The 27452-nt window shown below is 40.8% G+C and overlaps 1 protein-coding gene across 15 annotated transcripts in view; it reads right to left on the reverse strand.

Annotated features, from left to right (window-relative positions):
* The window catches only part of ABCG2 (ATP binding cassette subfamily G member 2), a 142983-nt gene that overhangs the window by 14665 nt on the left and 100866 nt on the right, over window positions 1-27452 (reverse strand). For 8 of the 15 annotated variants that reach the window (XM_054683180.2, XM_054683181.2, XM_009448009.5 and 5 more), the window contains 8 exons: window positions 25628-25687; window positions 24857-24971; window positions 24120-24272; window positions 14654-14811; window positions 11123-11274; window positions 8290-8391; window positions 6629-6879; window positions 518-600 (listed from right to left, as the gene is read on the reverse strand). In XM_054683180.2, the coding sequence (XP_054539155.1) occupies window positions 518-600; window positions 6629-6879; window positions 8290-8391; window positions 11123-11274; window positions 14654-14811; window positions 24120-24272; window positions 24857-24971; window positions 25628-25687 (1074 nt within the window). The remainder of the gene's footprint in view (window positions 1-517; window positions 601-6628; window positions 6880-8289; window positions 8392-11122; window positions 11275-14653; window positions 14812-24119; window positions 24273-24856; window positions 24972-25627; window positions 25688-27452) is intronic. The other 7 variants (XM_054683182.2, XM_063809666.1, XM_063809665.1 and 4 more) reach the window with 1 other exon arrangement.

The following is a 27452-nucleotide window of genomic DNA, read 5'->3' on the forward strand; positions in this document are numbered from 1 at the left end:
ACAAAAAGAATTCTAGAGTTGGATGGTGGTGATAGTTGCATAACAATGTAAATGTACTTAATGCCACTGAACTGTACATTTAAAAATAATTGGGCCAGGTGGAGTGGCTCACGCCTGTAATCCCAGCACTTTGGGAGGCCAAGGTGGGTGGACCCACCTGAGGTCAGGAATTCAAAGCCAGTCTAGCCAACATGGTGCGACCCCGTCTCTACTAAAAATACAAAAATTAGCTGGGCGTGGTGGTGGATGCCTGTAGTCCCAGCTACTTGGGAGGCTGAGGCAGGAGAATTGCTTGAACCCAGGAGGCGGAGATTGCAGTGAGCTGAGATCGCGTCACTGCACTCCAGCCTGGGCAACAGAGCATGACTCTGTCTCAAAAATAAACTGACTCATCCTACCCTCAATAAAAGAATGACATTTACACTATACTTGTCTTAAATTCAAATTCTTAATGGATTTCAATAAGCTTGAAGAAAGTAACAGCATTTTCTTAAAATCAAGATCCAAATTTACTTACCTGTTCTGGATTCCAGTAGAATCATTTTTTAGCCCAAAGTAAATGGCACCTATGACCAGTCCCAGTATGACTGTGACAATGATCTTTTCAAAAAGAAAAATGCAAAAAAAGGGAAAGAGTTTCAATTAGAGATAAAAACTTATACACACCATTTATTAGTATAATATATATGGTTACATAATCAGATCTCTCCATTAAGATAAACACTCAATGTCTTGGCCAACGTCCCTGGGAGAAAATAAAACAGCATACATTATTTAGACTGCTTCCTAAGTTAAAAATTAAGTTATCTGTGGTTTGGGGAGAGTGGTAGGACACAAAGCACACTGCTGGAAAAGCTGGACTTCCTCCCATTGCACCACCCAGCAGTCAGTTCAGGGTCTGCTTCAGGTTACTGAGCTTGTGAATACCACACAGGATAGCAGAGCAATGCAAGTATGTAGCAAAGCAAAGTCCAAGTGCCTAAGAGTTTTGACCCTGAACTGAACTCTCAACCTTTGTGCCAATGAACATGAGTCATTTTATATTTCAAGAGGTTAAAGTGAAAACAGGATATCTTTATTCTTAACATTAAAAATAAATAAAAATTTTAAAGCACACATTAAAAAAATTCTAACAGTGGAATTTTGCACAGTGAGGAAATAGGGGTGAGATGGAGCCTGCCTATCCAACCTCTAGGGAGTCCATGCCTGCACTGGAAAAGTGCATTGTCACTGTCACCAAAGCATTTGGCCGGCTTTCTCTGTGCACACACTGCGTGCTTCCACTACCCATCTCCTGTCACTGCTTCCTCATTGCTTCAGCCAGTGAGGCCTATAGCCAATGCTGCAGACCTAACCTGCCAATTCTTTGCTGTTCTCACCTATCTTCACCACTCAATTGATTTCCATAGCTCCTAAAGAGATTGGACAAACACCACTCTTGTTTCTAGGATAAAGGGTCTCTTAAGGACACTTCAATAAGCAAAGGGTTACGGGTTACGTTATGATATAATTTATCTCAGAAAATCCTATTTATATTTACTAGTGAGTTAAATATTAAAAAACAAGAAATGGGCTGGGCATGGTGGCTCATGCCTGTAATATCAGCAATTTGGGAGGTCGAGGGGGCAGATTGCCTGAACTCAGGAGTTTGAGACCAGCCTGGGCAACATGGTGAGACTCCGTCTCTACTAAAAAAAAACACACACACAAAAATTAGCCAGGCATGGTGGTGTATGCCTGTAGTCCCAGCTACTTGGGAGGCTGAGGCACAAGAATCACTTGAACCCTAGAGGTGGAGGTTGCAGCGAGCCAAGATCATACCACTGCACTCCAGCCTGGGCGACAGAGCGATACTGTCTCAAAAAATAAATTGATAAATAAATAAGAATAAAAAAATAAGAAATGGTAATCTAAAGAAGACAAAATATCCTACCATATCTTGGAATCTTCAAAGTTAAAAAAACAAAATCTCAATACTGCAACAGTCTAGTGGTATCAAGATTTAAAGTAACTGATCAAGGACACTTTTGGCATGAAGCAAACCAAACTGCAAAAACAGTACCATGATCTGTGATAACTAGTTTGTGAAGAACCTAGTCTGGAAAGAACATTATTCCAATGTTTCTACTTATGAGCTGTCTTTTAAAATTCACTTAGAAATTTTGGGGGGAAATCCATTATGCTGGCATATTTTCATTACCCTCAGAATATACTTCAACAGACCAAGCTTCCAAAATAAATGCAGATGACTGTATCAACATGCATGCATGCATGTGCATACAAGAGTCTACGTTTTCACACAGTAAAACTTTTAAGAATATTCAATTCAGGATTTTTTTTTTTTTTTTGAGACAGAGTCTCGCACTGTTGCCCTGACTGGAGTGCAATGGCGCGATCTCGGCTCACTGTAACCTCCAGCTCCCAGGTTCAAGCAACTCTCCTGCCTCAGCCTCCCAAGCAACTGGGATTACATGCGCCCACCACCAAGCCCAGCTAATTTTTTGTACTTTTAGTAGACACGGGGTTTCACTATGTTGGCCAGGCTGGTCTCGAACTCCTGACCTTGTGATCTGCCCGCCTTGGCCTCCCAAAGCACTGGGATTACATGCATGAGCCACCATGCCCGGCCCAGACTTTTCAAACTAAACATTCCACATGCTTTGTCAAGTTTTCATTCAAACTTGTTATCTTATACTAACACTGAGTATTATGATTAAGATGTTTCCTAAAAGTTTCAAAGTTCGAAAAATGTTTTCAAAGTCAGCCTTCAAACATATTGACAAAATAATCAATCCCGTAACCTTGGCATGCTTTTATAAGGTGTGTCTGTGTTATTCTTTCTGGCATTAAAGAAAGGAAAACAAACAGGCAAACTAAACAGTGCACAATGGAGTGCACAGACCCCATCTGCTTCCAAGTTGAGCTGTTCAGAAAACCCTTGGCACCTTAAATGAACATGCAATCTTCTCATATAGATAATCCATTCATTCTAAGATTTTGGAAGACCTTTCAAACCTTTGGAAGATGCATTATCAGAGGCCAAGTTTGAATCATGTAAAGAAATAACTAGTTCAAGCCAAAGTGCAGCTGTAAAGCAACAGATACAAGATTTATCAGTAGAGAGTCATAAAACATTTTAACAACTCAATTTTCAAGAACTCAGAATTAAAACAACATACAAAATCATAAACCCTGAATCAGGAATCATTAAGCTATAGCCCACAGGTCAAATAGAGCCAGCCACCTATCTTTGTTCACCTATGAGCTAAGAATGGTTTTTTACTTTATTTTTTATTATTTTTTAGAGACAAAGTCTCACTCTGTCACTCAGGCTGGAGTGCAGTGGTGTAATCATAGTTCACTGCAGCCTCAAACTTCTGGTCTCAAGCAATCCTCCCACCTCAGCCTTTTGAGTAGTTAGGACTACAGACATGCACCACCACACTTAGCTCATTTTATTAATCATTGAATAAAAAGTCAAGAATAATAATATTTCTCACAATATAAAATTTATATAAAATTCAAATTTCAGTGCCCATGTATGTTTCACTGGAATAAAATGAAAGTTACCTTTTTTTTTAAGATAGGGTCTTGGCCAGGCACAGTGGCTCACGCCTGTAATCCCAGCACTGTGGGGGACTGAAGCGGGTGGACCCACCTGAGGTCAGGAGTTCGAAGCCAGCCTGGACAACATGGTGCGACCCTGTCTATACTAAAAATACAAAAATTAGCTGGGCATGGTGGCGGGTACCCGTAGTCCCAGCTACTCGGGAGGCTGAGGCAGGAGAATTGCTTGAACCCGGGAGGCGGAGGTTACAGTGAGCCGACACAGCACCACTGCACTCCAGCCTGGGCGACAGAGCATGACTCTGTCTCAGAAAAAAAAAAGGGGGTCTTGCTTTATTGCCCAAGCTGTTCTCACACTCTTGGCCTCAAGCATCCTTCTGCCTTGGTCTCCCAAAGTGCTGGGATTATAGGCATGAACCACTGCACCTAGCCAGCCTTTCATTTATTATTGGAATACTGCCATGTTCATTTATTCATGTCATTAGCTTGGCTGCTTTCACACTAAAACGGTAGAGCTGACTACCTGAGACAAACACCACTTGGTCTGCAAAGCCTAAAATATTTACTACCTGATCCTTTACAAAAAAAAAAAAAATATTGCCTACTCCTGCCCTAAGCTAATATTCCAGTTTTTCACAAATCTAAACAAAACTTGTCCTGCTAAGCAGATGCTCAGGGAGATACAAGGTTCTATTCTTAATCTAAGAGACTGCCACTGCTCTGAACATGGCTGGAATTCCTTTTGTGAAAGTGAGTTCACTGATGAGGCAGGGAAGCTAAACCTAGAGGCACTAGGCCAGGTGTTAGCATTGGAAGGAAGCCCAGTATCAAAACATGCAGAATCTCAGTGTGTGAAAAACAGCTCTGTGTTCTAATTATGCCCTCTCCAGTATTGCCACATAGGTGATTTGGACAAGACATTTATAAACCATTTTTTGAAGCAAGATAATTCAAGTTATTTTCCAAGTAAGAAAAATCTAACGCATACATCACACTAAAAAAGCAATTCATTACATTATTTCACTGTTGACAATAAGTAACCCAGGTTGATCCTACCAGACCGGTTTCCAAATGATATCAAATCTATGCTCAAAGAATAAAATTTTGCCCTTAATTGATAGTATATAAAAGTGCCAATGCTCTGACAGAAACACCAAATTATAAGTACCAAAAACATTTGGAGAAATTAGCAGTATGGTTCAACTAGGGATACAAGCTCTTAGATAAATTTATATATATACTTAATTAGCAGTATGGCTATACTGTGGCTATATATATATACATTTATATACATAATTAGCAGTATGGCTTAACTAGGGATACAAGCTCTTAGATATATTTTTATATATACTTAAGTATAGAAATTATGATGCACAAGTTTAAACGTCAGTAATATTTTACTAGAGCCAACAATGTGCCATCTTTTAGTACTCAACAGAAACTCAATATTGTTATAAAAATAACAGCCCCAAAATAACCAGCTAAATTGACTTCTTTGAAGAATTGACCAATGAACTGGGAGTACTAATGTTTTGGGTGACAGAGGGGTTAAGAATAACAGAAAAGGCCAGGCGTGGTGGCTCACACCTGTGATCCCAGCACTTTGGGAGGCCAAGGCAGGAGGATCGCTTGAGCCCAGGAGATCCAGACCAGGACAACATAGTGAGACCCTGTTTCTACAAAAAATTAAAAAATCAGCCAGGTGTTGTGGTGCACGCCTGTAGTCACAGCTACTCGGGAGGCTGAAGTGTGAGGATCGCTTGAGCCAAGAGTTTGGGGTTGCAGTGAGCTATGATTGCACCACTGCACTCCAGTATGAGTGACAGAGTGAGACCCAGTCTCTAAAAAAAAAAAATTGTGTAAAGAAAAGAATAACAAAAACCATAAGGAGTAATAATCACCAACTATCACAGAGCCAACCAAGGAACAAAGAAACATTATCTCATTTTGATTAACAGAAAGTTAATCTAACAATGAATAGCCTTGTTCTGTGAACTCAAATTTGCTTACTACGTTTGTATCACCTGTAAACTGTCTAAGGAAGGTAAATGACAAGGAACAGCACTTTGCACACAGGCTCTTCCCTTGGAGTGGCCAGCACATACTCCCTTTCAGGTGTATTCAGTGACAGTAGGTGAAGGTTTCCCTGATCACCTGATTCCAACTGCAAATCAACCTTCTTCTCCCGACTTCTCTCTCTTCCTCCCCTTTCTCCACCCCTTCTCTGCTTAAACTTTCCCCATAGTTTCTTCTACCATCTAACATGCTATCTATTTAATTTCTTTATTATTTATCATAACTGTCTTCCTCAGAAAATTAGCTCCATGAGCAGAGTTTTATTTTTGCCCATTTTGTTCACTACTGAATTCGCATCCCTAAAGCACAGCACAGGCCTTACAAGAACAAGTTGAATGAATCAGTGAACAAAAGTGAACAGCTACCAGAAAACCCCAAAATTGGCTGACATTTCTTTTACAATTTCCCAAAAAAAAAACATTTTTCTACTCAGATTATTCATTACAGCTTGTCTAAATCAACAAAAATTCTGAGTTAGGTAGTCTAAGAAACCACTAAAAAAAAGAAGCTGGCCAGATGTGGTGGCTCACACCTGTAATCCTAGCACTCTGGGAGACTGAGACAGGAGAATCGCTTGAACCCATGAGTTCAAGAGCAGCCTGGGCAACACAGCGAAACCCTGTGTCTACACAAAACACAAAAATTAGCTAGACGTGGTGGGACACGCCTGTAGTCTCAGCTATTCAAGAGGCTGAGGTGTGAGGATCACTTGAGCCCAGGGAGGTCAGGGCTGCAGTGAGCTGAGTTCATGCCACCACACTCCAGCCTGGGCAACAGAGTGAGACTCTGTCTCAAAAAAAGGGAAGCTTTCCAAAAGTAAAACTTAATTTTCCTTTATTTGTTCTGTTGACTGGTTCTATATCCCAGGTGGAGTGAAGATAACAAATAATTGGAAGGGTGGGTAGAAGATAAACATATCCTGAAGCAGATGATAACAGAACCACATTGTTCCCATTTGAGTATTTCAAAAGAATCTGCTGGTTACCTGGGCTATAGAGGCCTGGGGATTACCCAGCAAGTTTTTGAATGAACGCTTGGAAACCCATCTGAGTTGATGACAGAAGGAGGTGGTGTAGCTGATCTCCTTGAAGACTGTGATCTTCTTCTTCTTCTCACCCCCGGAAAGTTGATGTAATTCAGCTTTTGTCTCTTTGTAGAAGGAGGAGTTGACATAAATCTCTGCTAATTTTTCTATGAGTGGCTTATCCTGCTTGGAAGGCTCTATGATCTCTGTGGCTTTGCAATCAGTGGATAAAAAGGAAACACGAACAAGATAACAACAAATTTAGCCCATTTTTTCTGTGACCCCTTTCTTGGATGCTTCCCTAACACCTTCATTCTAAAGCTTTAGAAAGAAAAAATAGGCCGGGCACGGTGGCTCATGCCTGTAATCCCAGCACTTTGGGAGGCTGAGGTGGGTGGATCACGAGGTCAGGAGTTCGAGACCAGCCTGACCAACATGGTGAAACCCCGTCTCTACTAAAAATACAAAAAAATTAGCCTGGCGTGGTGGTGCATGCCTGTAATCCCAGCCACTCAGGAGGCTGAGGCAAAAGAATCGCTTGAACCAGGGAGGTGGAGGTTGCAGTGAGCTGAGATCACACCACTGCACTCCAGCCTGTGCAAGAGAGCAAGACTCCGTCTCAAAAAAGAAAAAATAGAAATAAAAAATTATTAGCTCTGTCATTAGAAAAGTATAACAGGCCAGGCACAGTGGCTTACTCCTGTAATCCCAGTATTTTGCAGGGCAGAGGCAAGAGGATCATGCGAGGCCAGGAATTCAAGACCAGCCTGAGCAACGAAACGAGACCCTGTCTCTATAAAAATAAATAAAGTAAGTAATAAATTAAAATATATATTTAAAAAGAGAAAAAGAAAGAAAAAGAAAACTACAGAGAAATAGCCTGTCTATTGCCATAGTCTTATGAATATAGCAAACAAACTGACGTTTTCCTATTTGACCTTAATTCTTTTAAAATAGACTTCTTACCATATAGTTCTAATTCTTAATATAAAATTCTGGTCGTGGCCAGGGGCGGTGGCTCACACCTGTAATCCCAACACTTTGGGAGGCCAAGGCGGGAGGATCACTTGAGGTCAGGAGTTTGAAACCAGCCTGGCCAACATGGTGAAACTCCGTCTCTACTAAACATACAAAAATTAGCCAGGCCTGGTGGCACAGGCTTGTAATTCTAGTTGCTCAGTAAGCTGAGGCAGGAGAATGGCTTGAACACGGGAGGCGGAGGGTTCAGTGAGCCAAAATAGTGCCATTGCACTCCAGCCTGGGTGACAAGAGCTAGATTCCTTCTCAAAAAAAAAAAAAAAAAAAAAAAATCTGGTTGTTGCTTCCTACTATATGCAAATGTATACATTGCCAAGTTTCTTATTTTAAAAACACTATATAAACACTGAGCATTTTTTAAAATGTTAACTCCTCTTGGAACTGACAACACTATATAAATTCTCATTTATAAATTAATCAAAAACACCAACAGCACTCACAGACAACAAAATATTTGTGTTGACTGGTATCAGAAGACTGCACCAACAGAAATTCACAAAGCCACATTTTAATTAGCCACCACATTGCTAAACTTCAGCCAATTCAATTAGGCAAAAATCTGGGACTGTAACAGATTCATATACCTTTAAAGTCTTCTTCTCTGTTTAATGCCACAGCAGTGGAATCTCCGTTAATGATGTCCAAGAAGAAGTCTGCAGGGTTATTATAGGCCTCACAGTGATAACCTATGAAAGAAGGCAGCCAAAAAACACAAACTTGATGGTCTTGGAAAATAAAGAGAACTCACTTTCAGAGGGTGAGGGAGGTAAGGCTAGAGAAGACAGAATCTAATGACTTTTCCTTAACTTTCTTTCTCTCTTCTTCCCACATAATTTTACCCTTTCTTTTTATATATTCAGTCTCTCTCTCTCTCTCTCTCTCTCTCTCTCTCTATATATATATATATATATATATAAAATTTATTTATTTATTTATTTTGAGACAGGGTCTCCCTCTGTCACCCAGGCTGGAATGTGGTGGGGCAATCTTGGTTCACTGAAACCTCTGCCTCCCGAGTTCAAGTGATTCTCCTGCCTCAGCCTCCCAAGTAGCTGGGATTAGAAGCATGCATGACCACGTCCAGCTAATTTTTGTATTTTCAGTAGAGACACAGCTTTGCCATGTTGGCCAGGCTGGTCTCGAACTCCTGGCCTCAAGTGATCCACCCGCCTCGGCCTCCCAAAGTGCTGGGATTACAGGCATGAGCTACTGTGCCCAGCCTATCACACAATATTTCAGCAATTCTTTGTCTCTGGGCCAGAAAAAAAAAAAAAAAGAAAGAAAAGAAAAGAAAACACTCCAAGCCAACCTTGGATTTGCAGGGCATTTTGCATTAGTGCTTGGTCCTTACCTATCATAATTCATGAGACCTGAAATAGCTATCAGTATGCTCTGGTGCTTAACAGTACTTCCTCAAAAATCTAAATATAGACCCAAGAAAAAAATCCAAAAGCCCAGGTGTGTTCTGCTCTCTGAGTTCACCAACAGAATGCCAGAATGATAGAACCCACATTAGCAATGACTACTTCCCCACATACTAAATTCAGAGGTCCAGCGCTGGGTGCAATGGCTCACATCTGTAATACTAGCACTTCGGGAGGCCGAGACCAGCAAACCACTTGAGCCCAGGACTTCGAGACCAACCTAGCCAACATGGCAAAACCCCATCTCTACTAAAAACACAAAAATTAGCCAGGTGCATTGGCTTATGACTATAATCCCAGCTACTAAGGAGGCTGAGGCACAAGAATCGCTTGAACCTGGGAGGTGGAGGTTGCAGTGAGCTCTGAAAGCACCACTGCACTCTAGCCTGGGCGACAGAGTGAGACTCTGTCTCAAAGGTAAATTAATTAATTAATTAATTCAGAAATCCAAATCAACTGCTGTGCTGCTGTAATTCCAAATAGAGAACAAATCCCCTGAGCAGTATTCTCGATAGAACATGGCCAGCACAGCACACCTGAACCATTCAGCTTCGGATGATGAGATCATCTGAACTCAGCGTGGCCTGAAGTCTGACTCTTAGTTCATCCCCTTTATTAAAACCTAATTAAGAAACATGGCCAATGAATATCTAAAATTATATTTAGGATCATAGGGAATCATTTATAATCATATCCAAATATATCTAAAATGAGGCAGACCGCACAAGCCATTAAAAAAAATCGCACATTTCCATCTAAAATTTTAAAAATCACACATTTCAATTTGAAATAAAAAGAACCATGCTGTCCAAGATTGTTAGAAATTTTGGCCCATCTAAGTCAGGTTTAGGACTAACCACTCTATTGACCGATACCCACTCAAGGGCTAAAGCTGCAATCTATAGTTACCAGAAAATTAAGTAGTGTCTGCCGGGCACAGTGGCTCACACCTGTAATCCCAACACTTTGGGAGGCCACAGCAGATTGCTTTAGCTCAGGAGTTTGAGACCATCCTGGGCAACATGGCAAGACCCCGACTCTACAAAAAATACAAAAATTAGCTAGCCATGGTGGCATGTGTCTATAGTCCCAGCTGCTTGGGTGAGGTGGGAGGATGGCTTGAGCCTGGGGGGTTGAGGCTGCAGTGAGTCAAGATTGTGCCACTGCACCCCAGCCTGGGTGACACAGTGAGATCCTATCTCAAAAGAAAAAAAAAAAAAACCTTAAATAAAATTTGCTGGGTGCAGTGGCTCACACCTATAATCCCAGCACGTTGGGAGGCCAAGGTGGCAGATCACAAGGTCAGGAGATCAAGACCATCCTCCTGGCTAACACGGTGAAACCCTGTCTCTACTAAAAAAATACAAAAAAATTAGCCGGGCATGGTGGTGGGCGCCTGCAGTCCCAGCTACTCAGGAGGCTGAGGCAGGAGAATGGCGTGAACCCAAGAGGCAGAGCTTGCAGTGAGCCAAGATCACGTCACTGCACTCCAGCCTGGGCAACAGAGCAAGACTCCATCTCAAAAATAAAAATAAATAAAATTAAGTAGCATTTCCATGAGTGCTCATCAAGGCAGACCAACATGTGCAAGGGGAAAAAATTTTAAGGCCTCGTCTGTTATATGGTCAAGAAGACAATCATATTAGGCCTTTCCAAAAATGTTCAAGTGACAGAATAAATGGCTATAAGGCCAACATATTAATTACTGAGCTTTTAAGAAATGGTCACTATAACTAGGAAGCAGAATATAGGCCCAGTAGAAATACACACATGCATGCACATTGAAATAAGACAAGAAAGATACCTAAATAACAAGCTGATGCTACAAAAATGAAGAAAAATACTAGCACCAAATGGAACAAACACATTTTGAAGTGATAGATTCTCATGGTATGCCTACCCAAAGACCAAACAGCACTCCTGCAGACCCCCTTTGCTCTCCTTCAGGATTCTATTAATGAAGCGTTTTACAGCATAAAAAAGTCAACCATACCAGCTGATTCAAAGTATCCCAAGGCCTCCTGAGCAGGCCCGTGGAACATAAGTCTTCCTGAGGCCAATAAGGTGAGGCTATCAAACAACTTGAAGATGGAATATCGAGGCTGATGAATGGAGAAGATGATTGTTCGTCCCTGCTTAGACATCCTAAGTTAAAAGTGAGACAATACTGAGTCATTAAATATCTTGAAACTTGTATTTCTCGTTAAAATACTCTATTCTTGCCTTTAGATTGTTTGCTCTAGTTCAACCTGACTTTGTCTTACTAACTTTTCATCTCATATTATTTAGCTATAGTTAGGAAACCTAAATTCAATGCTTTTATTAAAACAGAATAGGAATTTTCAGTGTGTTGTATTGACAATCTAGAATCAACTAGAATAGTTATTAAAAATGCAGATTCTAGGACAGTCTTCCAAGACATTGAATTAGAATCTCTGGAAGTAGGTCTAGGGAATCCATATTTTAAGAAGCAACCCAGGTAATCTGCAAGTATTTACAAGTTTGAGAACTAACTATGGACTACATATTAAAACAATGGTCATATATCTCATTCTGACTTATCATTTAGGTCTTCTGGCTCTTTAAAAATTGGTTTTCACTCTTCTGCCCTAATAATGCAATTAACATAACTGAGTACTTACTATGTCTTTGCTAAATACTTTAGAGATAACTTCATTTCAATTTTCACAATATTGTTATGAGGCAGTTCCAACATTATTATTATTACCCTCATTTTATAAATATGTCTTAAAGGATCAAGCAACTGGCCAAGGGATCACAGTTAGTAAGAGACAAGGCTGGGATTTAATCTCTGGTCTAAGTCCATGACCAAAATAGTGCTAAAGTACCTTTTCACAGGAGTTATGACTTACAGGTTGATAAGGTTTGGCTGTGTGCCCACCCAAATCTCACCTTCAATTGTAACAATCCCCACATATCAAGGGTGGGGCCAGGTGGAGATAATTGAATCATGGGGGCAGTTCCCCCATACTGTTCTCGTGGTACTGAAAAACTCTCACGAGATCTGATGGTTTTATAAATGGGAGTTCCCCTGCACAAGCTCTCTTGCCTGCTGCCATGTACAACATGCCTTTTCTTCTTCTTTGCCTTCCATGAAAATTGTGAGATCTCCCCAGCCATGGACAACTGTAAGTCCATGAAACTTCTTTCCCTTATAAATTACCCAGCCTCAGGTATGTCTTTATTAGCAGTGTGAGAACAAACTAATACAGTAAATTGGTGCTGGTAGAGCAGGATGCTGCTGTAAGATACCCAAAAATCTGGAAGCCACTTTGGAACTGGGTAACAGGCAGAGGTTGGAACAGTGTGGAGGGCTAAGAAGAAGACAGGAAGATGTGGGAAAGTTTGGAACCTCCTAGAGACTTGTTGAATGGCTTTGGCCGAAATGCTGACAGTGATATGGACAATGAAGTCCAGGTTGAGGTGGTCTCAGATGGAGACGAGGAACTTGTTGGGACCTGGAATAAACGTGACTCTTGCTATGTTTTAGCAAAGAGACTGGTGGCATTTTGCCCCTGCCCTAGAGATTTGTGGAACTATGAACTTGAGAGAGATGATTTAGAGCATCTGGTGGAAGAAATTTCTAAGCAACAAAGCATTCAAGAGGTGACTCGGGTGCTGTTAAAAGCATTCAGTTTTATTCATTCACAAAGATATGGTTTGAAATTGGAACTTATGTTTAAAAGGGAAGCAGAGCATACAAGCTCAGAAAATTTGCAGGCTGATGATGTGATAAAAAAAGAAAAACCCATTTTCTGAAGAGAAATTTAAGCCTGCTACAGAAATTTGCATAAGTAATAGGGAGCCAAATGTTAATCACCAAGACAATGGGGAAAATGTCTCCAGGGAATGTCAGAGGTCTTTACAGCAGCTCCTCCCATCACAGGCCCAGAGGCCTAGGAGGAAAAAACGGTTTCCTAGGCCAGGCCCAGGGCCTTGCTGCTTTGTGCAGTCTCAAGACTTGGTACCCTATGTTCCAGCCATGGTTAAAGGGGACCAACAGAGAGTTGGCGGCTTCCATGTGGTGTTAGGCCTGCCCTTCACCTAGATTTCAGAGGATGTATGGAAATACCTGGATGTCCAGGCAAAAGTCAACTTCAGGGGTGGAGCCCTCATGGAGAACCTCTGCTAGGGCAGTGCAGATGGGAAATGTGGGGTGGGAGCCCCTACACAGGGCCCCCACTGGGGCACTGCTTAGTGGAGTAGTGAGAAGAGGGCCATCATCCTTAAGACCCCAGAATGGTAGATCCACCAACAGCTTGAACTGTGCATCTGGAAAAGCCACGGACACTCAATACCAGCCTGTGAAAGCAGCCACAAAAGGGGCTGTACCCTTCAAATCCACAAGGCCAGAGCCTCCCAAGGCCCTGGGAGCCCACCTCTTGCATCAGTGTGACTTGGACGTGAGATGTGGAATCAAAGAAGATAATTTCAGAGCTTTAAGATTTGACTGCCCCTTTGGATTTTGGACTTGCGTGGGACCTGTAACCCCTTCGTTTTGGCCAATTTCTCCCATTTGGAACAGGTGTATTTACCCAATACCTGTACTCCTATTGTATCTAGGAAGTTACTAACTTGCTTTTGATTTTACAGGCTCATAGGTGGATGGAACTTGCCCTGTCTCAGATGAGACTTTAGAATGTGAACTTTTGATTTAACGATGAAATTAGTTAAGACTTTGGGAGACTGTTGGGAAGGCATGATTGGTTTTAAAATGTGATGACATGAGATTTGGGAGGGAGGGGCCAGGGGCAGAATGATATGTGTCCCCACCCAAATCTCACCTTGAATTGTAATAATATTTGTAATAATTATAATAACAATACACAGGTGGAAGAAGGGCCAAAATCACTGTTCAAAACTGTTACTATTCAAAATATTTTATGTGAAGAGTCACTTCAATTTTAACATTTTCTAAGAACCTACTGTATGCTAGCAGTATACACAAAGACATTCTGCCTCAAAGAGGATCAGGCCAGTAGGTCAACAATTTCAGTACAATATGAAATAGAAGAAGCTAAGGATTCCTCATAAGCAAAATGGGAGACTCACAACCCAGTCTGAAGATGATATAAGTAGAGTAAAAAAGGCCCAACAGGAGGAAGCTAAGAAGAAAAAGAAAAAGTACTGAAGGTGGAAGAATAAGATGAAAAAGATGTGAAATAAAAAGGTCTACTCAGAAAACTACAAAATGTTCAGTGTTATAGAGCAGAGAGAGAGTGAAAAAATCTGTATGTGTGTGTCTGTTGGTGTTGAGTAAAGAAGCTACAGAGACAGCAGCAAAACAGGCCCAACCCCCCTACACCCTCATCACAGCCATCCTTCCCTACATTCTTACCTGCTTTGTTTTTCTTGATAATGCTTTTCATTTGTTAACTGACTTTCACTCCAACAGAAGAGGAAGAAATTACTTTGATCATTTCTGAACCCTCTGCCCCAAGAATATCTGGGACATAGTAGTGATAAGATATTAACTAAAGAATAATGTTTCCAGAGCATTTACCTTTTCAGGAGCAAAAGGACAGCATTTGCTGTGCTTGAGTCTAAGCCAGTTGTAGGCTCATCCAAGAACAAGATGGAAGGATCAGTGATAAGCTCCATTCCTATACTAGTCCTTTTTCTTTCTCCTCCAGACACACCACGGATAAACTGAGTTCCAACCTAAATCACAAATATTATAATTGTCAATGATAACAACCAGTCATTATCATTTGGTGAGCTCCTAACGTGTGCCAGTCCTGTAAGAGACAGTTTATCTCATTAAGTTCATTTATTCTGAACAGCAAATAAGTGGATACCTGGTAGAAAAAGTAGGTATCTCTTTTATCAGATGAGTAAACTTAGGTTCAGGTCACAGCTGGTCAGTAACTAAGCCTGATACAAAGCACCTCCTTGGGTGAGGCTATGCCTCACCCAGGAAGCACAAGGGGTGGGGGAAGTCCCTCCCCTAGCCAAGGGAAGCCGTGAGGGACTGTGCCACGAGGGATGGTGTATTCTGGCCCACATACTGCACTTTTCCCATGGTATTCACAACCCGCAGACCAGGAGATTCCCGCGGGTGCCTACACCACCAGGGCCCTGGGTTTCAAGCACAAAACTGGGTGGACATTTGGGCAGACACCGAGATAGCTGCAGGAGTTTTTTTTTCATACCCCAGTGGTGCCTGGAATGCCAGCGCGACAAAACTGTTCACTCCCCTGGAAAAGGGGCTGAAGCCAGGGAACCAAGTGGTCTAGCCTAGCTCAGCAGATCCCAGCCCCACAGAGCCCAGCAAGCTAAGATCCACTGGCTTGAAATTCTTACTGCCAGCACAGCAGTCTAAAGTCAACCTGGGAAGCTTGAGCTTGGTGCGGGGAGAGGCGTCCACCATTACTGAGGCTTGAGTAGGCCCTCACAGTGTAAACAAAGCCTCTGGGAAATTCGAACTGGGTGGAGCCAACAACAGCTTGGCAAAGCCACTGTAGCCAGACTGCCTCTCTAGATTCCTCCTCTCTATGCAGGGCATCTCTGAAAGAAAGGCAGCAGCCCCAGTCAGGGGTATACAGATAAAACTCCCACCTCCCTGGGACAGAGCAGCTGAGGTAAGGGGAGGCTGTGGGCACAGCTTCAGCAGACTTAAACGTTCCTGCCTGCCAGTTTTGAAGAGAGCAGTGAATCTCCCAGCACAGCGCTAGAGCTCTGCTAAGGGACAGATTGCCTCCTCAAGTGGGTCCTTGACCCCTGTGCCTCCTGATTGGGAGACACCTCCCAGCAGGGGTCGACAGACACTTCATACAGGAGAGCTCCAGCTGGCATCTGCCGGGTGCCCCTCCGGGAACAAAGCTTCCAGAGGAAAAAAACAGGCAGCAATCTTTGGGGTATCTTTGCTGTTCTATAGCCTCTGCTGGTGATACCCAGGCAAACAGGGTCTGGAGTGGACCTGCAGCAAACTCCAGCAGACCTGCAGCAGAGAGGCCTGACTGTTAGAAGGAAAACTAACAAACAGAAAGGAATAGCATCAACATCAACAAAAAGGACATCCACACCAAAACTCCATCCAAAGGTCACCAGCATCAAAGACCAAAGGTAGATAAAAATCTATGAAGATGAGGAAAAACCTGTGCAAAAAGGCAGAACGCCTCTTCTGCTCCAAAGGATCACAACTCCTCGCCAGCAAGGGAACAAAACTGGATGGAGAATGAGTTTGATGAATAGACAGAAGTAGGCTTCAGAAGGTGGGTAATAACAAACTCCTCTGAGCTAAAGGTGCATATTCTAACCCAATGCAAGGAAGCTAAGAACACTGATAAAAGGATAGAGGAATTGCTAATTAGAATAACCAGTTTATAGAAGAACATAAATGACCTGATGAAGCTGAAAAACACAGCACAAGAACTTCGTGAAGCAAACACAAGTATCAATAGCTGAATCAATCAAGCGGAAGAAAGGATATAAGAGATTAATGAAATAAACTTAATGAAATAAAGCATGAAGACAAGATTAGAGAAAAAAGAATGAAAAGGAACAAACAAAGCCTCCAAGAAATATGGGACTATGTGAAAGGACAAAACCTATGTTTTATTGGTGTACCTGAAAGTGACAGGGAGAATGGAACCAAGTTGGAAAACACTCTTCAGGATATTATCCAGAAGAACTTCCCCAACCCAGCAAGATGGGCCAACATTCTAATTCAGGAAATACAGAGAACACCACAAAGATACTCCTCAAGAACAACCCCAAGACACATAATCATCAGATTCATGAAGGTTGAAATGAAGGAAAAAATGTTAAGGGCAGCCAGAGAGAAAGGTTGTGTTACCAACAAAGGGAAGCCTATCAGACTAACAGCAGATCTCTCTGCAGAAACCCTGTAAGTCAGAAGAGAGTGGGGACCAATATTCAAAATTCTTAAAGAAAAGAATTTTTCACCCAGAATTTCATATCCAGCCAAACTAAGCTTCATAAGTGAAGGAGAAATAAATTCCTTTACGGACAAGCAAGTGCTGAGGGATTTTGTCACCACCAGGCCTGCCTTTCAAGAGCTCCTCAAGGAAGCACTAAATATAGAAAGGAAAAACTGGTACCAGTGACTGCAAAAACATACCAAATTGTAAAGACCATCAACACTATGAAGAAACTGCATCAGTTAATGGGCAAAATAACCAGCTAACATCATAATGACAGGATCAAATTCACACATAACAATATTAACCTGAAATGTAAATGGGCTAAATGCCCCAGTTAAAAGACACAGACTAGCAAATTGGATAAAGAGTCAAGACCCATCGGTGTGCTGTATTCAGGAGACCCATCTCACATGAAAGATACACATAGGCTCAAAATAAAGAGATGGAGGAAGATCTATCAAGCAAATGGAAAGCAAAAAAAGGAGGGGTTGCAATCCCAGTCTCTGATAAAACAGACTTAAAACCAACAAAGATCAAAAAAGAGAAAGAAGAGTATTACATAATGGTAAAGAGATCAATGCAACAAGAAGAGCTAACTATCTAAAATCTATATGCACCCAATACAGGAGCACACAGATTCATAAAGCAAGTCCTTAGAGACCTACAAGGAGACTTAAGACTCCCACACAATAATAGTGGGAAACTTTAACACCCCACTGTCAATATTAGACAGATCATCGACATAGAAAATTAACAAGGATATTCAGGACCTGAACTCAGCTCTGGACCAAGTGAAACTAACAGACACCTACAGAACTCTCTACCCCAAAGCAACAGACTATACATTCTTCTCAGCACCACACAGCACTTATTCTAAAACTTATCACATAATTGGAAGTAAAACACTCCTCATCACATGCAAAAGAACGGAAATCATAACCAACAGTCTGTCAGACCACAGTGCAATCAAATTAGAACTCAGGATTGAGAAACTCACTCAAGGCCAGGCGCCAGTGGCTCATGCCTGTAATCCCAGCACTTTGGAAGGCTGAGGCAGGTGGATCATGAAGAAAGGAGATCAAGACCATCCTGGCTAACACGGTGAAACCCCATCTCTACTAAAAATACAAAAAATTAGCTGGGTGTGGTGGCGGGCACCTGTAGTCCCAGCTACTCAGGAGACTGAGGCAGGAGAATGGCGTGAACCTGGGAGGCTGAACTTGCAGTGAGCCAAGATCATGCCACTGCATTCAAGCCTGGGCAACAGAGCAAGACTGTGTCTCAAAAGAAAAAACTCACTCAAAACTGCACAACTATGACCGGGCGTGGTGGCTCACGCCTGTAATCCCAGCACTTTGGGAGGCCGAGGCGGGCGGATCATGAGGTCAGGAGATCAAGACCATCCTGGCTAACGTGGTGAAACGCCATCTCTACTAAAAATACAAAAAATTAGCCGGGCAAAGTGGCGGAAGCCTGTAGTCCCAACTACTCAGGAGGCTGAGGCAGAAGAATGGCGTGAACCCAGGAGGCGGAGCTTGCAGTGAGCTGAGATTGCACCAGTGCACTCCAGCCTGGGCAACAGAGCGAGACTCTGTCTCAAAACAAAAAAAAAAAAAAAAAAAAAAAAAACTGTAGAACTACACGGAAACTGAACAACCTGCTCCTGAATGACTATTGGATAAATAATGAAATGAAGGCAGAAATAAATAAATTCTTTGAAACCAATGAGAACAAAGACACAACGTACTAGAATCTCTGGGACATAACTAAAGCAGTGTTTAGAGGGAAATTTATAGCACTAAATGCCCACAGGAGAAAGATGGAAAGATGTAAAATCGACACCCTAACATCACAATTAAAAGAACTAGAGAAGCAATAGCAAACAAGTTCAAAAAGCTAGCAGAAGACAAGAAATAACTAAGATCAGAGCAGAACTGAAGGAGATAGAGACAGGAAAAAACCCTTCAAACAAATCAACGAATCCAGGGCTAGTTTTTTGAAAAGTTTAACAGAATACATAGACCACAAGCTAGATTAATAAAGAAGAGAGAAGAATCAAATAGACACAATAAATAATGATAAAGGGGATATAATCACTGATCCCACAGAAATACAAACTACCATCAGAGAATACTATAAACACCTCTACGCAAATAAACTAGAAAATCTAGAAGAAATGGATTTTCCTGTACACATACACCCTCCCAAGACTAACCCAGGAAGAAGTCGAATCACTGAGTGGACCAATAGCAAGTTCTGAAATTGAGGCAATAATTAATAGCCTACCAACCAAAAAAGGTCCAGGACCAGACAGATTCACAGCCGAATTCTACCAGAGGTACAAAGAGGAGCTGGTACCATTCCTTCTGAAACTATTCCAAATAATAGAAAAAGAGGAACTTCTCCCTAACTCATTTTATGAGGCCAGCATCATTCTAATACCAAAACCTGGCAGAGACACAACAAAAAAAGAAAATTTCAGGCCAATATCCCTGATCAACATCAATGTGAATATCCTCAATAAACTACTGGCAAACTGAATCCAGCAGCATATCAAAAACCTTATCCACCATGATCAAGTCAGCTTCATCCCTGGGATGCAAGGCTGCTTCAACATATAGAAATCAATAAATGTAATCCATCACATAAATAGAACAAATGACGAAAACCACATGATTATCTCAATAGATGCAGTAAGGCCTTCGATAAAATTCAACACCCCTTCATGCTAAAAACTCTCAATAAACTAGGTATTGATGGAATGTATCTCAAAATAATAAGAGCTATTTATGACAAACCCACAGCCAATATCCTACTGAATGGGCAAAAGCTGGAAGCACTGCCTTTGAAAACCGGCACAAGACAAGGACACCCTCTCTCACCACTCCTATTCAACATAATATTGGAAGTTCTGGCCAGGGCAATCAGGCAAGAGAAAGAAATAAAGCATATTCAAATAGGAAGAGAGGAAGTCAGATTGTCTCTGTTTGCAGATGACATGATTGTACATTTAGATAAGCCCCTTGTCTCAGCCCAAAATCTCTGAAGGCTGATAAGCAACTTCAGCAAAGTCTCAGGATACAAAATCAATGTGCAAAAATCACAAGCATTCCTATACACCAATAATAGACAAACAGAGAGCCAAATCATGAACTTCCATTCACAATTGGTACAAAGAGAATAAAATACCTAGGAATACAACTTACAAAAGATGTGAAAAACCTCCTCAAGGAGAACTACAAACCACAAAGGAAATAAAGAGAGTACACAAACAAATGGAAAAACATTTCATGCTCATGGATAGGAAGAATCAATATCATGAGAATGGCCATACTGCCCAAAGTAATATAGAGATTCAATGCTATCTCCATCAAGCTACCATTGACTTTCTTCACAGAATTAGAAAAAACTACTTTAAATTTCATATGGAACCAAAAAAAAAGCCTGTATAGCCAAGACAATCCTACGCAAAAAGAACAAAGCTGGAGGCATCACATGACCTGACTTTAAACTATACTACAAGGCTACAGTAGCCAAAACAGCATGGTACTGGTACCAAAACAGATATATAGACCAATGGAACAGAACAGAGGCCTCAGAAATAATGTCACACATCTACAACCATCTGATCTTTGACATACCTGACAAAAACAAGCAACGGGGAAAGGATTCCGTATTTAATAAATGGTGCTGGGAAAACTGGCTAGCCATATGCAGAAAACTGAAACTGGACCCCTTCCTTACGCCTCAACTCAAGATGGATTAAAGACTTAAATGTAAGACCTAAAACTGTAAAAGCCCCAGAAGAAAACCTAGGCAATACCCTTCAGGACATAGGCATGGGCAAAGACTTCATGACTAAAACACCGAAGGCAATTGCAACAAAAGCCAAAATTGACAAATGGGATCTAATTACACTAAAGAGCTTCTGCACAGAAAAACAAACAAAAAAACAAACAAAAACAAACAAAAAAAAAAAACAACAAAAAAACTATCTTCTGAGTGAACAGGCAACCTACAGAACGGGAGAAAAATTTTGCAATCTATCTGACAAAGGGCTAATATCCAGAAACTACAAAGACCTTAAACAAATTTACGAGAAAAACACAACCCCATCAAAAAGTGGGCAAAGGATATGAACAGACACTTCTCAAAAGAAGACATTTACGTAGCCAGCAAACATATGAAGAAAACTTCATCATCACTGGTCATTAGAGAAATGCAAATCAAAACCACAGTAAGATACCATCTCACGCCAGTTAGAATAGCAATCATTAAAAAGTCAGGAAACAACAGATGCTGGAGAGGATGTGGAGAAATAAGAATGCTTTTACACTGTTGATGGGAGTGTAAATTAGTTCAACCATTGTGCAAGACAGTGTGGTGATTCCTCAAGGATCTAGAACCAGAAATACCATTTGACCCAGCAATCCAATTACTGGGTATATACTCAAAGGATTATAAATCATTCTACTATAAAGACACATGCACACATGTATTTATTGCAGCACTATTCACAATAGCAAAGACTTGGAACCAACCCAAATGCTCACAATGATAGACTGAATAAAGAAAATGTAGCATATATACACCATGGAATACTATGCAGCCATAAAAAAGAATGAGTTCATGTCCTTTGCAGGGACATGGATGAAGCTGGAAACCATCATTCTCAGCAAACTAACACAGGAACAGAAAACGAAACACTGCATGTTCTCACTCATAAGTGGGAGTTGAACAATGAGAACACATGGACACAGGGAGCAGAACATCACACACTGGGGCCTGTCAGGGTGTCGGGGGCTAGGGATGGGATAGCATTAGGAGAAATACCGAATGTAGATGATGGGTTGAAGGGTGCAGCAAACCACCATAGCACATGTATACCTATGTAACAAACCTGCACGTTCTGCACCTGTATCCCAGAACTTTAATGAAAGATAAAATTTTTTTTAAAAAGCACCTGCTTTTAACAGTTTGTTCTTCACCAAGTCAAATATTTAGTTTGAAGTTCAGAACACTAAAAGATAGGTGACATGGTGAAATCACAGTCTAAAAAGGGAGATAAAGTCAGGAGAAGAAAATGTGAATGCAACTATAATTATTAGTCTTCTAACACTCTCTCCCCTCCCAGCCTCCAGGTGGACTTACAGTAAGAGTATGGGCTCCGCAGCTAGGAAAGTTCACTTTCTCTCATACGATATTAACACCTTTTCAATTACCATGAGGCTCCCCAAATTGACCCCATATATACCTAAGTTTAATAACTGGGAAATCTATGTAAATGATATTAATTGTCTCATTATTATATTAATTATACTATAGCCATATCATTACTATAGTAATCAGACAATTCACTCTACATTTCTGTTATGTTTAAAATTTCACAAAAAGTAAAATATTTTAAATGTATTGCTTCAGTCATTTAGATAAATAAACTAGGAAGTCAATAGCTGTGCCTTCACAGTCTATTTTCCCTAGATATCCTAACAAGCAACATAGGGCAATGGCTGCCTGAAGGTAAAGAATAGAACGGAACAAACCACCTTACTGGAAAGATAAAATCAAACAGAACCAAAGCAAAGAAAACCCAATCACTCATAAAGCGGAAATAAGTAGTGAATGGTGGCATCTCAGAGTTACTCTTCCAAACAAAATACGGTAAAACACCCTGAACAGAAAGGACTGTCAGAAAGCATAATATGAAGTATAGACCATTAGAACATCTCATTCTTCATTGCTTCTAAGTAAGGGATATCACAGGGGATTACACTATAGCCATTACAATGCAAAAAGCTCATTTTCACCCAAAGCTTCAAATATCTTCTCAGCAAATCTTCCAAACATATTAATCAATTGTAAAGTTCATTCATTCATGTCATTTTTTTCTTCACAATCCTCTCCAACCCACAAGAGGAGGAGTTACTTTGTCTCTCTTGCCCACAATTGTATCTCTAGAACCTAAAAGACAGCTTAGCATACAAAAGTCTGTAAACATTTGGCAGAAGAAAAAGAGGCAGAGAAGGGAGGGAATGAGAGACAAAACTATTAAAAGAAAGGCTATTAAAAAAAAGACACTACATAAATGAGAAATAAATCCTAATTTGACCAAATATAATTTTGGAAGCCAAATTATAGGAAACTGAAACATATAGAGCAGGGGTCCCCAGCTCCTGGGGAACCAGGATGCACAGCAGGCAAGTGAGCAAAGCTTCATCGGTATTTACAGCCGCTCCCCAGTGCTTGCATTACCGCCTGAGCTCCACCTGTCAGGTCAGTGGCGGCATTAGATTCTCATAGGAGCATGAACCCTATTGTGAACTGCATGTACGAGGAATCTAAATTGTGTGTTCCTTATGAGAATCTAATGCCTGATGATGTCTCACCGTTTCCCATCACCCCCAAATGGGACCATCTAGTTGCAGGAAAACAAGCTTAGGGCTCCCACTGATTCTATATTATGATGAGTTGTATAATTATTTCATTATATATTACAATGAAATAATAATAGAAATAAAGTGTACAATAAATGTAATGCACTTGAATTATCCCAAAACCATCCCCCCTACCCTGGTCCATAGAAAAACTGTCTTCCATAAAACTGGTCCCTGGTGGCAAAAGTTGGGGACTGCTGATACAGAGCAAGAATCCTTGGACTCTCATCACTTATCAATCCCAGAAATATACCTCAATAGCAATGGAACAAAGTCCCTTGGAGGAAGAGTGACTAAAAGGAGGAAGAGAAAAAGAGGAAGAAGAAAAGTTAGTGCAGACACGGAATGAGACGTGACTTAAACCATGAGGTGGGGGAGGAGCATAAGGAAAGGCCAAGTGATAAACACTTTCACATACAACACCACATTGCCTCACTTCAGGTGCAGAATTCAACCAATGTGAAGATTTTTTTTTTCCAGGTTAATTTCCACATTCATATTATGTAACAAGCCACTTTTCTCATTGTTATGGAAAGCAACCATTTTTGACCATACACATTACAGGAAACTTCTGAATCAGAGTCATTTTATCCACACAGGGAAAGTCCTACTTATGCTGATCATGATGCTTTCAGTTTTTCCACATTACCTTGGAGTCTGCCACTTTATCCAGACCTAACTCTTGAATGACCCTGTTAATCCGTTCATTTTTTTCATGATTCGTCATAGTTGTTGGAAGCCGAAGAGCTGCTGAGAACTGTAAGTTTTCTCTCACCGTCAGAGTGCCCATCACAACATCATCCTTAAGGCAAATTGCATTTTAATGAGACATAATGATAATGAGTCTTTTCTAAGACCATGACTGTTTAGTATACATAACATAATCCACAAAGATAACATAACTAAGATAAAGTTCTAGCTAATGATGAACCTGCAGTTCTGCAAATGACAGTTAACTCCATAGATGTCTGCAAAGCCTGCTATAATCGTTTTTCACCCCCTATCTGTACACCCAAATAGAATGCAAGTAATTATGTTAACTACCAGCAGATATTTCCAAACTGCTTCATACAAGGATTTGCCAAAATATCTTTCTAAGCTAGGGGAAAAGAAAGGTGAAGGAAAGGCAAAAAAGGATAACAGTAGTATCTTTTAGAAATGATACAAAAACTAGAATTGGTATCACTGTCCTTACAAGGGCCATATTCCAGATTCTCCCTGCCTTTTCACATAAGTGTCTATGAGAAATTAAGAAAAGCTGCTGTAAAGAACGTCAGTTCTAGGACCATGTCACATAATCAACTGGAAGCACATTGAACTATCAGCCAAAGCACTTACCCATATAGAAACAGAGGAAACAGAAAATGCAAACCCACTAATACTTACTTGTACCACGTAACCTGAATTACATTTGAAATTGGCAGGTCTCGGTGCTCCATTTATCAGAACATCTCCAGATAATCCACTTGGATCTTTCCTTGCAGCTAAGACATCTAATAACCTATAAGAGGACATATATGTTGTGGGTCTAATAACCTATAAGAGAATATATACGTTGTGGGTTTTTTTCCCTCCAACACATGCTATATATCTCATGGCTACTTTGAATCCAAATTCTACCTTAGTTAGAAAATTAACTGGTCAAAAAATTCTATGGTTTAACTAAAATTATGCTTTTAAAAATTCTCACCTTTCTCTTTTCATTGTACATTACAATAAAGCCCCAAAACATAAAGCAAGACACCATTGGCTGATCAAGTACAGATCTCCCAAATGGCCCTTCCAGCTGTCTGACCTTGGAGGTACTAACACAGGCAATGTGCTCTTTTATCTAAGACTCATGCCTTTACTTACATCTTCTGCTCCCTTTCCCTACTTTCAATATTCTCCCATTCTTTTTCCTCCCTATTAGCTGATAACATGGTCAACTGCTACATGTCAATCACCTTATCAAGTCCTATTAGTAAAGCTAACCTAATAAGACTACCTGGTCTTTGGGAAAAAACCACGCAACTACAGTTATCCACAGCACCTAGAACCAGACCTGACATGCGTTGCAAATGCTCAATAAATACCTGCTCGCACACAAAAAAAGTGGCTTTTAAAAGCACATTAAAAGTGCACAGAAAACGCTTACTTATACTCTCTTATACTCACGAAGATTTGCCTCCACCTGTGGGTCCCAGGATGGCGTTGAGACCAGGTTTCATGATCCCACTGTAAACACAAAAACAGACTGATTTACTATTCCATTTTAAGTCAGGTTCTATTAATTTAGGGTAGGCACTGAATACACTCAATGAAGGTTGATGAAATTACAAATAGAACACAAGCACAAACCAACTCTTAAAGAAAACAAACAAACAAAACAGGTCATGCATGGTGACTCAGGCCTGTAATCCCAGCACTCTGGGAGACCAAAGCAGGATTGCCTGAGGCCAGGAGTTTGAGACCAGCCTGGGCAACATAGGGAGACACTGTCTCTACTTAAAGAAAAAAAAAAAAAGATTGTGATTTGATGTGTAATATATAATGGATGTTAATCACTGGTCAAGTCCTACAAGAAAAATGGCATAGATTCCTCTAAATTCCTTTCACTTATTCTCTAACCCATTTATATTTTCTGGAAAATGACATTCCACATTTAAAGTTCCTTGAAATAACTAACAGATTCTTGTGAAACATCTCTGTTACACTTACTGCTCTTAACACAGTGTGAAACGAAATACATGGTGTGTTCTGAGTACTGTTTGATGATCAGTATTGTATCTTCAAGTGGTCACATTTGCTACCTAGTCAAATTCTACACAATAAGTCGCTAATTTGTGGAATACCGGTAGAAGTATTCTCACTGCTAAAATCTAATCAGCCCAAGAAACATCTAAGTAGAAATCGAGGCTGGGATAAAGCACTTCAGGATAAAAAGAAAACATGACCAAAAGAAAAAAAAGCCTTAATCCATTTAGAAAAGTAAAAGATATATCCTCAAGATATATCATTTTCTTCCTTGTTAAGAGTCAGATAAATACACTGGAAAATTCCAAGTTTAGAAGGAGAAGACATCACTTTGGTAGGGTCATCCTTTAATATGAAGACGTGGTACATACATAAGCACATTTCAAACAAAGTGGATATCTGAGGGTAGTGAATATTCAGATAGAGAAGGAAGGTGGAAAAAATTATGGCAGTGTTGACTGTGCTGAGACCCAAGAAGACGGCAAATAGTTTGATTTTATCCTAAAGATAGCAAGTAGAATGATAAGTGAAGGAACTGGAGAAAGGAGAATTTGGCCGGGTGTGGTGGCTTATGCCTGTAATCCCAGCACTTTGGGAAGCCGAGGCGGGTGGATCACTTGAGGTCAGGAGTTCTAGACCAGCCTGGCCAACATGGCAAAACCCCGTCTCTACTAAAAATACAAAAATTAGCCAGGCACAGTGGTGGGTGCCTGCAATCCCAGCTACTCGGGAGGCTGAGGCAGGAGAATCACTTGAACCCAGGAGGTGGAGGTTGCAGTGAGCCGATATCACGTCATTGTACTCCAGCCTGGGCAACAGAGCAAGACTCTGTCTCAAAAAAAAAAAAAAGAAGAAGAAGAAAGGAGAATTCAGTGTGGGGCCTGGCTTGTTCCTTTCAAAACACAGGTGTCTATGCCCATTCTTTCCTTAGAATTGATAAGTAAGTTACAATATATTCCACAGAGAAAGTAATATCTATTCCAAATGGAAGGTCAAAGCCAAAGACTATTTCATTCTCAAATAATGATTAGCACAGAGGCCAGTCCTATGATCCTATACAATTATGAGTGATAAGCAACTGCACCACAGTGCTTAAACCCGAGACTCCCTGAGCATTTACTGCCTGTTGTACTTGAACTGTCACAATTGTACAATGGCTGGTGGGTACAAGGGTGAAATGTAGCTTTCACTTTGCTCATTAACTGGGCTATCTCTCACTGAAACACTGCACAAAGACAATGGGAGT

This window comes from Pan troglodytes, chromosome 3 (genome assembly GCF_028858775.2).
Source record: "Pan troglodytes isolate AG18354 chromosome 3, NHGRI_mPanTro3-v2.0_pri, whole genome shotgun sequence".
Lineage (NCBI taxonomy): Eukaryota > Metazoa > Chordata > Mammalia > Primates > Hominidae > Pan > Pan troglodytes.